The sequence below is a fragment of the Notothenia coriiceps genome, unplaced genomic scaffold (assembly GCF_000735185.1).
Source record: "Notothenia coriiceps isolate Sejong01 unplaced genomic scaffold, NC01 NC01_scaffold00037244, whole genome shotgun sequence".
Lineage (NCBI taxonomy): Eukaryota > Metazoa > Chordata > Actinopteri > Perciformes > Nototheniidae > Notothenia > Notothenia coriiceps.
Genome location: NW_011369945.1, coordinates 24,429,931 through 24,444,567, shown reverse-complemented (window position 1 = coordinate 24,444,567; position 14,637 = coordinate 24,429,931). Strand labels below are relative to the sequence as shown.

At 40.2% G+C, this 14,637-nt stretch overlaps 1 protein-coding gene across 2 annotated transcripts in view; it reads left to right on the top strand.

Moving 5' to 3' along the window:
• Positions 1 to 1,348: 1,348 nt before the first annotated feature.
• Positions 1,349 to 14,637, top strand: part of hars (histidyl-tRNA synthetase) — an 18,713-nt gene continuing 5,424 nt past the window's right edge. Inside the window, exons 1-4 of one of the 2 annotated variants that reach the window (XM_010794004.1) lie at positions 1,433 to 1,521; positions 5,134 to 5,498; positions 5,820 to 5,909; positions 6,473 to 6,592. In XM_010794004.1, the coding sequence (XP_010792306.1) occupies positions 5,409 to 5,498; positions 5,820 to 5,909; positions 6,473 to 6,592 (300 nt within the window). In that variant the 5' untranslated portion in view covers positions 1,433 to 1,521; positions 5,134 to 5,408. Of the gene's footprint in view, positions 1,522 to 5,133; positions 5,499 to 5,819; positions 5,910 to 6,472; positions 6,593 to 14,637 lie in introns of both variants that reach the window. The other variant, XM_010794003.1, reaches the window with a different exon arrangement.

Below are 14,637 nucleotides of genomic sequence, written 5' to 3'. Positions count from 1 at the left end.
GGTGTCGTCCGTATTGTTGTCGACCACCAAAGAGCACTACAGAAGGGCCGCCACTTTGGGTTGTGTTATTCGTGTGTTTAGCGTCTTATTTGTGTTTGTGTGTGTGCAATATGTGTATGTGTGTGAGCACTCGAAGGGGGTCTGGTCATTCGGACTCCGTTCTCCGCTTTTAATTATGCCTTTACAATTTTCAAAGTTGTATTTATCATCTGAATTTGCCGAAACAAGTTTAATATTCTGAAAGCCAAGACTTTGTTTTTTTTAAATCAGATGAAAACAAACTGTAACGGACCCTGCTGTGTTATCTATGATTACTATACGCCTTACATTAATAATTTCAGCGGAGGGAGGGGAAGCGGCGCTGTGGAAAATTTCTGAAAGCCAAGACTTTGTTTATTTAAAATCTTTAAAAAAAACACCCGAAAAAAAAAGAAAAAATTTGAATTTCTTTATTTTCTTTTTTTAATTGGCCCCCGATCTCCGTAGGCCCCTGGGCTTCAGCCCAGGTCAGCCCGTGCATTAAGGCGGCCCTGCATGCAGTGACATGTAATATCCAAGGATTAGAGACTGTGGGATGCGGCTGTTTTGAGCATTGCAATATATTTATTTTCATTATGTTATTTATTTATGATTATTTTTAGGCTCAGCAAAGATTTGTTGTCAGTTTGTATCGGTGTTGCTATCTGCGTGGCTCTACAATCAGACAGTTACAAGGGTCTTTAAATGGGATGTGTGGCGTAGTGGATTAGTGCGTTGGTGTTCGGATCAAGGGAGCACAGGTTCAAACCCCACTGTAGTCAGCATGTCGTTGTGTCCCTCGGTCACACACTTCACCCCAAATTGCTCCTGTGGGGGTTAAAAGTATTGAGTATGTAAGTCGCTTTGGATAACAGCGTCTAACAACTGACATGTAATGTAAATGCAATGAAAACAATTTTTCATTTATATTAAAAATGTAATTTTTACTTTTGAATACTTCAGTACAAGGATGTATTGAATAATGTAAGTGATATATGTGTACACATATAAATCATTAGTCAAAACAGGGCTACATTTGATTGAATTATAAAAGGTATATTTCACAGATAAACCTATTAACCCTGCCCCCTTAACAAAACGGCTCTTTTGAACGGCTCTCGCAAAGGAACGGAGCCATAAGATCCGGTTCCCTTCAAAGAGCCATAATTCCCATCACTATGTGATATTTCTTAAGGGTATGGGGGTTTTCATAGCATTGATGGTGTTTTGTATTTTTTTGGTTTGTTTTGATCTCATTTTATTATGAGGGATTTAGAATGATGAAGGATTTTACTTGGAAAATATTACCCGGAAGTATTACGTTGATCGTTTCCGGCCTATACCTCCATAGCCTTGACAGCAGCGGGGTTGCCGGTGGTTTGAGTAGCAGTGCAAATCCATTAATGAAAAGTCATGGCAGAGAAGGCACAGATACAAGAAGCGATTAAAGTCCAAGGTGAAGTTGTGCGGAAGCTGAAGTCAGAGAAGGCTAGCAAAGAGCAGGTCAGTATCTCAGTGAGGTGTGCTGTGTGCGAGCTGTTAGCATGCCGTGAACAGCATGTCATCTTGGGCTGGAGCAGAGCAGGGATGCTAACAGCTAGCCAGCCAAAGATACCGCTACATACACTAACTGAAGAGCTGACTAGTAACCCGCACTGACCAACACCATTAAACGTACGGCACCTTTTCGGAAAAACTGACCAGGACTGTCACTTCTGCGAAGCATTCACTGTGTTAGCTTACGGTTAAGTGTTTGAATGAAACCCACATGATACAACCTGGCAGATATTTAAACAATACAAAATGTTATATAAGCCTACCGCATCAATTGTAAAAGACCAAACATTTATAAAAACTATCGTGTTGTAGTGTACGGCGCAAGTGAGTCAGTAATACATTGGTCTAAGTTAGGGCCATATGTATACGTATAAACCGAGCTTAAAGAGAAACTTCCAGGTTAAAGACACCTGTGAATAAATGTGTATGAAAATGATGAATACACTAGATTTTCCAAAAAATATACAGAAATATACACTACAGTGACATCTGGCGTCGTTTTTGTAAAAAATGTTCACTTCCGCATAAAAAAGCCTCGGCACGTGACCTCCCGCGTGTGACGTAACACGGGGGACACAAGGGGGAGAGCGGCCGGTGTAACGTATTAATAAACATGGATCCCAATGCTAGTTTCGACACAGAAGAAGTTGAACATGAATATTCGAATGCATATGACGGACCACAACCTTATAATTATGAGCCTGCTAGGTGTCCAAGAGACCAGGAGCAGCCAAGGATTAGAAGAAATAACGGCCATCGGAGAGAAATTGAGCTGTGGTGTGAGGAGAACCAGTGGAGAACTGGGCAGCTATCTTGGTGAGTGACCGGCGTTAGCTACAGAATGTTAGCTAACGTCACATCACAACATTGTAAAGTTAGCTATCATATATCAGGCTATAACTAAAGTAGCATTGATAATATAGTAACGTTACTGGCAGGACTGTTGATACTGATCCATAACAGAAACTAATGCGTAAGTAGTACAGCCGTATCTCGCGTTACCTAATGCAACTCCACACTACGGTGCTGTGTACCGGAGGGGAGACGCGAGATACGGCTGATACTTGACGATCTGGCGGAGAAAGGTTGTGGAGCCTCCGTTGATATGCCGTTGTAAATGGCTTGATGGAAAGCAGGTGTGTAGTCGGGGAGGGTGCACAGCTGATTGCAGCAGGTGAGTGGAGGTTGAGCCGGGAGCCAGGAGTGACAGCAATCACGCCCACACAAACAACACAGACAGGGGGAAACAAACAAACACAAAGGAGACGGCTGGAGCAGTACAGCCACCACAGCATTACCTAATGCAATGTCTTACGGTGCCGTGTACCGGAGGGGAGAGAGAGAGAGGCAGCAAAGGGGGGGGAGAGAGAAGTAATAAGGTTTCCTGATAAAGCTGTGGAGAGTATGTGCTGCAGGGAGGTGGATGCACAACGCACCCAGGAACGAACGCTAGCTCCGGTCCTTTTTACTGTGGACTCGATGTCCTGACAAGCTGGTATTTGTGCAACCTGCACAAACACAATACTGCACCATGATTACAAATGGTGAAATACAATGTAAAACTACCGAAAAATACCAGCTCCTTAAAACACAACCGCTCTACTCAACGCAACTCTACTATACCCGCGGTCAGAGAGCGGAGATGTGTCCCCTGCGTGATGTAATATGACGCGTTTGACGTATGACCTTAAAAAAAAGCCGTTTTTAAGAGCAGAGCTCAAAATTGCTCCTTTCCCTCTGAATTCCTGCCCTTATGTCTCGTAAAACATATCAAATCCTGCATTCACTTTTTTAATTGTAATTTCTAAGCAAGTTTACGCATAGATGTAGAATAAATAAAAACCTGCAAGATGCTCTTTAAAGCTTGGGCCATACTTGACCAGCTATTTGTTCAGCTATCACACCAGCTGCTTAAAATGACTGTATTTCAAGTAGAAGGGACTGCTTCTCACTTTGTCCCTACCAGTGTTACATGATAGCCGATTCGGCTAACTGCTAGCTTTAACATGCTCCAAATGTAATGGCTTACTGCTCCCTTCGGCTTGTCGACTAGCTAGCTATTTTGTTAGTTGATGCAATAATTTACAGGCAAGTGTCATCAGCATGTTCAGGAAACTGTGGCCAGTGGTGGAAAGTAACTAAGTACATTTACTCAAGTACTGTGCTTAAGTACACATTTGAGGTACGTAAGTAACTACAACCATTAGTGGGTCAACACAAAATCAATTTGGAGCAATTTTGCTAAGATGTTTTTTGTAAAAGATATTTCACAGTTCCAGCTTCTTAAATGTTAATATTTGCTGCTTTTGCTTTAAAATATTTAAACAAATTGTATTTTTTTCTGCAATGAGTACTTACTTACTCCCGAGACTTTAAGTATATGTTCCTAATCATACTTAATTACTTTGACTTAAGTACCATTCTCGATGCGGGACTTAGTTAAGAATCAGAATACTTTTTCCACCAATGCCTGTGACCACTTAATCTTTAGCTAATCAGTTGTTTTACGGTACTATACACACACAGTGCAATCTGACAATGTAATACTTTAGTTTGATACTTTATTATCAGCCGGCACAAAGGTAACTAATAGAAATATCCTAGTCTGTACCAGTTTTATCTCAATTTAAGTACTGGTTCCTCCAATAATCTGCCATGCATCCCAGAGGAGGTATCAGCATGTTTTTGAATTTAAAGTGAGATAAACCTCACTTCAAATAAAATGTTAAAACCTTAAAGCATTGACAGAGAGTGCTACAGTAAGTGTTTGCACCATGTTTCTCTGTTACTATTTGTCTAGTTTGGTCTGATTTATTTGCTGTTTTGTCTGACAAAATGTCATTGAGCCCACAAAGGGTCTAACCTCAGGACAAAATTCAGCAAAACAAGCAGTGGTTATGGAAAGTGACAGATGAAAGTTCCATACGCCTTTTTCTCAGTAGACATTTCTTGTTATACTGGACAAAGAACAGGACTTACTAATAACATGGCTGTTATGAAGTCACCACTGTGTGACTGTAAACCAGTTTACACATTACAAGGCCCCTGAAAGTGAAGCAGCTAATTCCACGTTACACCTAAAGTCATCACAGAAGTGTAGTTAAACTTCAAATGTATAGCATATGTGGTCTTCTGGGGTCAATTTTGTAAAATCATTCAAAGAAAATTCCTTTTATAACTCTGATTTTGTGTAAATGAGGTCTCTTGACCATATATTTAAAAAAGAAGAGTAAAACATGTGATAATTAGTAGGTATAAAGTTGCGTTAAAACGTGTAACACAGATTTGATTATTTATACTACATGCTTTATAAATAGTCAAACCGAGAGGACAAAAGTTGATAGTAAGACCACACAAGAGTTAAAATGATACCCCTAAAAACACTGAATGCACTCGACATGTAGATTGGATTTTAGGGTCAGAGCAGCCCCTGTGTTTGTTTGGTGTGTGTGTATGTTTGTGTATGCTGGCTGGCCTCTTTGATTGACTCGCTCTCATGTGATCTCATGTTCTATCCTCCACGCTGTGATGATGATGCGGCGTCATGCCCTGCTCCAGTGATAGGGTTGCTTACCACTTTTCTCCTGTTCTTCCTGCTAACCCCGGATGACCTCGGCCTGCCCCCCCCCCCCCTTCATCACCATCATCTACCTCACTGCTGAACCCAACCCCCCTGGACATCACTGATCAACTCACTTCCTGGATCTACCTCTACCGACCGTTGTGATTGGCTGCTGTGGCTGCTCCTGTACGACACCACTGAACACTGCTGTTCCCATGATGCACTCCTGAACTTTTGCCTGTCCAATTATTGGACTTATTTTTTTCCGGCCATGTTGTGTGTTCGTGCTTGCTCGGGTCTGATTCGGACTGCGATGCGTGTCCGAACTCTGCATTCTTTCCCTGGGATCACTGTGGCTCAGGTAGGCTCATGGATCTGTGTGAAATAAAATGTTGTCAGTTGTTGGGATTGACCGGTGTTTTTACGACTATTGGAATCAATTATTTGTATTCGATTCCTGATCAAATAAATGAATAGAAAAACGTTGTTACTTTGGCTCTGATGCAGCTGCCTGCCCCTCCATCAGCCCTCTGACATCCAGGCAAACTGAGCTGTGTATTTCTCAGACGCTTGACTTTCAATCTTTGAGCAGATTTGAATTTGCTTTAGTTGATCAGTTCAGTATGTGATGTATGTATGAAACCTTGAGTAAGTGTTGACAGTTCTTGTGTGTGTATTACAGATCGATGAAGAGGTTTCCAAACTGCTGCAGCTGAAGGCTCAAATCGGAGGAGATGATGGAAAACACCAGTTTGTTCTCAAGACGGCAAAGGTAAGACGTAGTTCTGCTGCATTCAAACACACAACCAGAGCACTGCAGCAATATGTTGTTAATATGATTTGTATCTCTGAATCTTTAAAACCTATCTGTACATGGAGAAACACATTCCATTTTAAAGGTATAAAGTTGCAATTTGCATGGAAAAAAATACATTTGAAAATTGTATACAGCTAAATGTTTGCAGTGACTATCCATAGATTGTTATTAACTTTCTTTGAAATATCAGAAAAGCACAGAGCACCATCACACTGTTAATGTACTGTAACATAATAACATGTAGCCCTCAAACCCCCCAGCATGGAGGTCTATAACATAACATAGTAGTTAAAGCCCACAAAGCTAACAATGGCTGTCTCACATGCTGTTTACATGAGCTTCCTATCACTAGTATAGTAATAGAGCCGTGACCTTGAAGGCAACATTTCTCCGTTTTACCCGCCGACCTCAGCACTACAACCCTGCTGATCGATGCACGCCTACTTGACAGAGTTCTTTAAAACAATTAAGAAATTCATCGTCACGATTTAAATGCAACAAATGTGTTTCTCTATCAGGGAACGAGGGACTACAACCCCAAGCAGATGGCCATCAGAGAAAAAGTGTTCAACACCATCCTCGGCTGCTTCAAACGCCACGGTGCAGAGACCATCGACACGCCTGTTTTTGAACTAAAGGTAAATGTTCACATCACCGTTCACTCTTGGCAAGCGAAAACATGGCGGCTAACATGAAGAATTGCATGGCTACAGCACAAGCCTGTCTAATGTTGTCCATGGTACCTGTTGACCTTTATGTCAGAATCTATCCTCTCAAGGGCAGGATCATAGAGTAGTGCGGTGATGACGTATTTTTGTGTGCTGACCCTGAAGAAAGCACCTCACTTGTTACCTCAACATAAAACAATGTGATTTGTTGCCATTGGATTTTGGAATATTGCAGAAAACAAGATCTGATATTTTTCATATTAACATCACTTTGTGATTTTTTTTAAAGCATAATTGCATTCTCCAGAAGTAAAAAGCTAACATTAGGCTATAAACAAAATGCATGACTTCACGTCACCACCACTAAGCTATGTTTTAGAAACAGACTTTTTAAAATTCCCCAGTGCTGCGTTTACTGACGTATTTTATGTCTTAGGACATTAGTGATGGGAATTATGGCTCTTTGAAGGGAGCCGGATCTTATGGCTCCGTTCCTTTAAAGGGCCGTTCAAAAGAGCTGTTTTTTTAAAGGGGGCCGGGTTACTAGGTTTATCTGCGAAATAATCACCAGGATAATGATTGACTGTATTGTCAGACCTAATGTCAACAATCTGCATTGTAAACATGACAAAAGGTGGCGCCATATTCATGTCAGTGAATGTATTTTGAATGTAGCCTCCAGCATCCAACTGCGTTTTCGCGTTTGGCTCATTTTCCATCCGAAAAACACGTTGTCTACCTGTCCTGTACCACTTGTTATAACTTCTCTCTCTCGTGTATTCCGTTAAGACCCACCCCATCTCACTCCTCGTGCTGAAACCTGGTGTTCACTCTCTGTCCTAAACGGATTGTTGGAGCTCGCCCCCCCCTGTGAGCCCAGTGTGCTCTGATTGGTCAAGCGACGTGCAACTGCTCGCGAGGAGCTGCTGTGAGGAGCAGACAGGGTTTCCGTGTCGAAGATAGATACAGTCAGANTTCCAATTAAGGAGTTAAATTTCTTCGACTCCCGACATGGTTATTTGCAAGATTAACAAGTTCTTATTGAAGGCACCATCCGTTGATCAGGCACAGCGATGCCGAGGCTGTGTGCGTAACTAAATACATCTAAGAAAATTAAATTTTAATATTTATAATTTGTATTAAGTAGATTATTTTTTTATACTTTTGAACAGACTAGTAACTTAACTACTCTATATGAAGCTGGATTGAACTTAGAGTATTTTATTACCCTAAATACATTGTCATTTTTGTGTCTAAGTGTAATTTCAACACGTGCGTGTATGTCATAAAAGACAAGTTGTGATCAGCCACATTTATGACGGACAACAGACGACACAAGGCTGGAGTTCGGACAACACACTACGGTGTAGTCACGGAAAAACAATCGCATCTGCCACGACGTTTCTGGATGTAGATCCGACGTCACAGTTGTAAAACGAGATTTTACAAGTGAGTCGTTACATAGTCCTCGATCGTCTGCGAACAAATTACAATCTGAGCTGGTTATCGAGTTATATACCTAGTATGGTAACGAAGTATAGTCTCGTCTAAAGCCACCTCGACGGAGGTCGATATCTCCTACTCCGTCTCTCTTTGTCGTCGTCGGACCAACACGTAGTCCATACAATAACGACATCAGTCCACTAAATTTACATAGTGGCTTCCTCTTCAACATGATGTACTATCTTCCCTTGTCAAACTTATTTCATAGTCGGTCACATTGTGACAGTGTAAAAATGAAAAATTTACATGTTATGACACAATACATGCTAATAGTTATTGTTATTAGGTGTCAGGAGAGAGACGAGGGTCTCCCTATTTTTTAGTCTGTGACGGTTCCGTCATTTTGGGATCACCTTTGTGACCTGCAGTTTAGTGTCTTCTGTCTGGTTATGATATAAAACCTGTTGGATCTCGAAACTTCGGTAAAAGTCAATTTCTTAAACATTATGTTGTTTGTTTACGACGTAAACAAAAAACTCATAGTTGTTTAAGAAATTGACTTCTTAACGAAGTCGAGATCCAACAAAGGTTATATTGATGGCCATGACAAAAACACTAAACTGACAGGTCACAAAGGGGATCCAAATGACGGAACCGTCCCAACGACTTAAAAATAAAATAGGAGACCTCGTCATCTCTCTCGACACCTAATAACAATTAACTATAGCAATGTCTATTGTTTCATAAACAAATGTAATTTTTCATTATTTCATGTCACAATGTGACACGTACATAATAGAAAATAAGTTTTGACATAAGGAAGAAAGTAATAGTCAATCGGATGGAAGAAGGAAAGCAACTATGTAAAATTTTAGTGGACTGATGTCGTATATTTGTATGGGACGACGGTTGGGACACGACGACGACAAGAGAGAACGGAGTTAGGAGATAACGACCTCCGTCGAGGTGGGAGTAGACTAGAGACTATACTTTCGTTATCACAATACTAGTATAATAACTCGATAACCACACTCAGATTGTAATTTGTTCGGCAGACGAACAAGTATGTAACGACTTACTATTGTAAAAATCCTCCGTTAAACAACTCAGTGACGGCGATTTTACGGCCATCGTAGTTCGATCGTTTAGGACGTAATCGGAGTGTAGTTGTCCACACTGTCTTGTAGGTTATAGGACTCGATTAAATGACTTATTTGGTTGAGTTTAGAGGAGCAGAAAAAAAAGTGGGTTGAGTAATCTGATAAGAAGACGACCGCAAAGTCTAATGAAGTCAAACGTTAAACCACGATATATATATATAAAAAAAATTATTTTTTTTGTTGTTTTTTTGTGGAACTTAAAGTCCGTCCCGCGGCCCCGAGGGAACCGTCCCGCGCCCCGAGGGAACCGTCCCCGCCCGCCGGGCGGTTCTGTTACCATCCCCTTTGTGACTGACAGGAGTCATCCACAACAGTCGAGTCTTCGTTGAGACGTTCAAAACGCAACGAAGTCCGGAATCTAATTGAACTGGAGTCACACCTACACCAAAACTCGACGACCCAGAGAACAGTGGACAGGAGAACAGAGTAGGGCAGGAGAGAGGAGAGGACGGATAGACGTCCCTTGTGTAATATCGGTCCGTCTCCTCATCCTTTTTCTGCGATCACCCTCCAAATTGGCCGACGCTTTCCCGTCATTGTGAGTCTCCCATCTTTTTGTAGTTGTCCATTTTCCCTTAGAAAGTTTGGACGGAGACTTCCCAAATTACAGAAGAGAAAACCGTCACAAAAGAAAAAGGGACGGTATATGACCACTAAAATGTCTATGAGTCCGGTACCTGAACCCAGCTGTGGTATCGTATTGAAATCTAACAATCGTGGAATATAACCCGTCGTGACAAACTCCCACAAACCTGACGCTCCATTAAATGAGATTCCAATCGTATGAATAGAGTGTTCTAATGATCACAAACTGTCAAATTACTTATTCGGAAATCATGTAAGGGGTCTAATCCGGTATCTATGACTCCCACGTGGACGTACATTGTGTACAAACGTATAACATCATTACACGAGACGACTCGGAGAAAGTACATACGTTCTTTATGTTACAAACGATCCCGTACGGCTAAACTTTTACTATTATTAGGACTTAAATTTTACAACTAATCCAAACCCGTATAACCTCCCTTATTGGTAATAAGTAGTATTAGTAAAATCTTTATATTTTTCTTTAGGTACGTTATAAAACAAATTCTAGATATGGTCGATTTCAATGTGTATAAGTAAAAGTTTATAAATGATAAAACGGAGATGTAATAAACCCGATTGACGCCTAAACCGAGAACGAAAAAGTAGAAAGGTATACACAAAGTTTAATGGAAGTAAATAACACGTTGACATAGCTATTTTGGTAAACTCTTTAATGGCTATGATATTTATGACCATATGAAAAATGGTAGTAATTAATAAAATAAAAATTCCCCAAATGACTATATTATTAAATTCCACCAAATTCCCAGTTCTATAAAAAGAATGAAGACATTAATTGTATTTAATTATGGGTTATGTACGAGGGAAGTTAGACTTGACACCATAGCGGGTTATTCAGAAATTCATGAACGAGTTACAGAGAAAATACCAGAAACGTAAAAATGGATTTAACTTACATCTACATACCGTAATAGTTCGGGTGCTTACAAACCTTTTCGTGGACCCTTGGCAGGGCGCGGGGCTCCCTTGGCAGGGCGCGGGGCCCCGCCAAGACAATGGTAGGGGAAACACTGACTGTCCTCAGTAGGTGTTGTCAGCTCAGAAGCAACTCTGCAAGTTTTGCGTTGCTTCAGGCCTTAGATTAACTTGACCTCAGTGTGGATGTGGTTTTGAGCTGCTGGTCTCTTGTCACCTGTCCTCTTGTCTCATCCCGTCCTCTCTCTCTCCTGCCTATCTGCAGAGAACACATTAATAGCCAGGCAGAGGAGTAGGAAAAAAGACGCTAGTGGAGGTTAACCGGCTGCAAGGACAGTAACACTCAGAGGGTAGAAAAACATCAACAGTAAAAGGGAATCTTTCAACCTGCCTCCTGAAGGGTTTAATGTCATTCTCTGTTGGCAGTGTTTTACTTTTTTCCCTGCCATATACTGGTGATTTTACAGATACTCAGGCCATGGACTTGGTCGACCCCATAGCATAACTTAGATTGTTAGCACACATATTTGGAGCACTGTTTGAGGTGTTTGACTGCGAGGTATTTACTCTAAGGTTAGCATACTTACTTACAAGATTATCAGTGTTTGACAGTTTAATGAATAAGCTTTAGTACATTCCCCAGATTAGGCCATAATACTGAGGTGCACTGCATGTAACACATGTTTGCATATTTAGTAATGTGCTGGCTGAGCCTCTTTCATGATGCAAGAAAATACAATGTTTGCTAGGGCTGCACGATTTGAAAATGAATACATAATTCACTAATATTAAAATGTTGATAGGATTTGCAATATTGGAGGGAATAACCATTATTCACATAATCATTTAGAAATATATAAAAAGAATATCATGCAAATATTTTGTTTAAGGATCTATACCAAGCAAAGTTACACAATACTTCTTTCAAATATTTTTACATATTTTGCCTCTACCATATATTGGGCTAACTGCGATTTGGCTATTGCTTTTTCATATTTCCATATTGTGATTTCAATAACATTCCATTTAATTGTGCAAACTGTATCGATAAAACCATTTTGAGAAAAATACCAATACTATAATACTGTATACTTTTTTTACCATCCACTTAATTATTATTTATTATTTAAGGGGTTTACTGATAATAATAATTTAAGGTGGTTTAAGGAGTCAAGATATTTTTCTTACTTTTGTAATTAAAGATAAATAAATACCCAATACATGTCCCTTCAATCTGAACTGTGGTATCGCCCATACGTTTTAAGTACTTGCTCAATGTCTACCTTTTATGGTCTTTGCATTTTTCCTAAATTGAATGTAGAATGTATGCATTATCAAGCCCACAGAATGTTTGGAAAAAGCCCCTCAGCCAATGTTGAAGTCATCAAATTGTTATTTTGTTCGACCAAGAGCCAATATATGACTTAAACAAGCAGTTGTCATACTTATCAATTCTTTCTGCACTAATCACAAGTTTGTTAGATTAGTAAGCTTATCATTTTGCGACTGAGGAAAGAAAATGTATAGGTTTTATAGCTTCAATGCGCTTTTATATCTAGACTTTTTTTTACACTGGCGCACAATAGTTCGATTTTAGTCAAAATCTTCAATTACACATCTTCTCTCCTAAACTCCAACACCAACTCCAGTGACCCCAAACGGCTCCCACTTTAAGCGCTTTCCCTGCTAATTGCAACATCTGTCAAGGATCAGAGACCTTATTTCAAAAGGAACAGCTCTCTGATTTAAGCCTGATGCTCCCACTGACCGTATTTAGCATTGCTTTAGTGGAAGTTACCATGAAAGGGGAAAAATGTCCAGGAGCATCAGCGAGACCTCTCAAGTGAGTGAGGGAACTTAATCTCCCACCTCAGAAGGATTTCACTTGGTTTTTAAAAATAACCTCTTTTGGGTACAAGAGGCTATGTTACGTGATGGACTACTACTGGTGCTACTCACGAACAAAAGCGCCTGGCTTGATTTCTAGGATGTCACTCTACTTACCAATCTAGGGATGTCACGAGAACCAATACTTGCTACAGAGTTGTTCCCAGAATTCTGAAAACAGTACTGGTTTTTAATAACTTTCCAAAACCAAAGTGCTTATATATGGCATATCTTTGGCTTCTTAGTAGCAGTAAGAAAACTGCTCAATGTCTGTTTCCTGATTGATGAATATCATAGTTATAGCTGATAGCTGACGTTTTTTTTTTAATACCAAGCTTAAGACTTGTATCTGGTAAAATATGCAAAAGGAAATGTGTAATTTCCACGGTTTCATCTGTTTGAGCACACTTCTTGGAAGAAAGAGGAAATAGTGTTTTTCTCTTGCTAAACAGCATTTGAGCCCTGACAATGAAGAATCATTTGACTAGCTCAACATTTACTTGTCATTTGCAGCTCCAAAGTGCTCTCAGTGTACATCACTCTTTTCTTGATAGGACAATACTGTAACCTTTTCTGTGATCACTTTGTGTACACTGCTCAACTTTGTTATCTCTGTTTTCTAACCTTAGTGTTTTGAATATCTGTGTGTCCCGTCAGGAGGCAGATCTGGACGACAGGCTGGGCACAGACGGAGAATGTGACGGTGACTCCAAAGCAGACACTCCAGATGTCCCTCTCTCCACAGCGGACACAGATAACACTCCACAATACCTGAACAAAGCTCTGGAGGGCCTGCCGCCCAGGTACACACTGCTCATACACTGTTAATCACAAGAGACGGGGGCCAGCAGTTGTTTTTTCCTCATATGCATCATGGATGGGGACCTATGATTAACAGTTAGCCTTACTAGTCCATGTCTATGTTTTCTGAGACACATTTAGCTTAATGGGCTTTTCCCGATTATAACGAGCCAGTAAAACACATCAACGGTAACTCATCATGGGAGCCCAAAATAAATCAGGGTTAATGTTTATATTAAGGATCATTCTTTATTGGAATAGCAAATCAAGTCATTCAATTCGACTTACTTACTTACTAAATCAAGAACAGGACATTTCAAATCAAATCTTATTTATCTCTGATTTCTTAGATTAGATAGAAGTAGGCCAACAAAAAGTAGGTCAACAAAAATGAAAAACCAGTTCTAAAATGTTTCCTATGTCTTACTGATTGGATATACCTCGAACCAATTAAGACTGAGGTCAGGTTAAGATGTAAAACAGCTATATTATTGCTGTCCCACACAGTTTTCCCTCCACCTTTCATGAAATGACCCAGAGTGATTGATCATCTCTCGCCTGTGCATGTAGGTTAATTGGAGTAGATTCCTTCAGAGATGTATGAACCAGGGTTTCCGCTAGGATTTTTTCTCGCCGGTCAAATGTCCGGACAGAATTTATTTTACCGGACAACTTTGACATGTTTCAATAATAATAATAATAAGAGTTGTGTAGCAGAGTTTCCGTTGGCAGGTAATTACCGGACTATGACCGGATATGCTGATGTTTAAAATAGGGCTGTCAAACGATTAGAATTTTACCTATCAATCATCAAACCGTGGGGTCTTATTTCATTACGTGTTGATTTTTATCAACACTTAATGTTGTATCGATGTATATAGAGATGTACTACAGCAAAAGTATTCTCTGTCGGGACTTCCTGCAACAACACCACGCCGTTATCTTGATTCTGATTGGCCAGAAGACATTATCAAAGATGTTCTATTGAGAAGACGATCACTACGTGACAAAAGTTTTCAAAACCGTTTCTAGTCTTCGGTATTTCCAGACAAGTGGCTACTGAAATCAATCTTACTGCTGTCAGTGCAATTTACTCGGCGCGAGTTGGCGGACTTTATTTTGCTTACTTTAACATCATTTTTCATGGTGGGGCTAAGCCATTTCTTGGTATGGGTGTAGCCTACCCCAGCCATACCC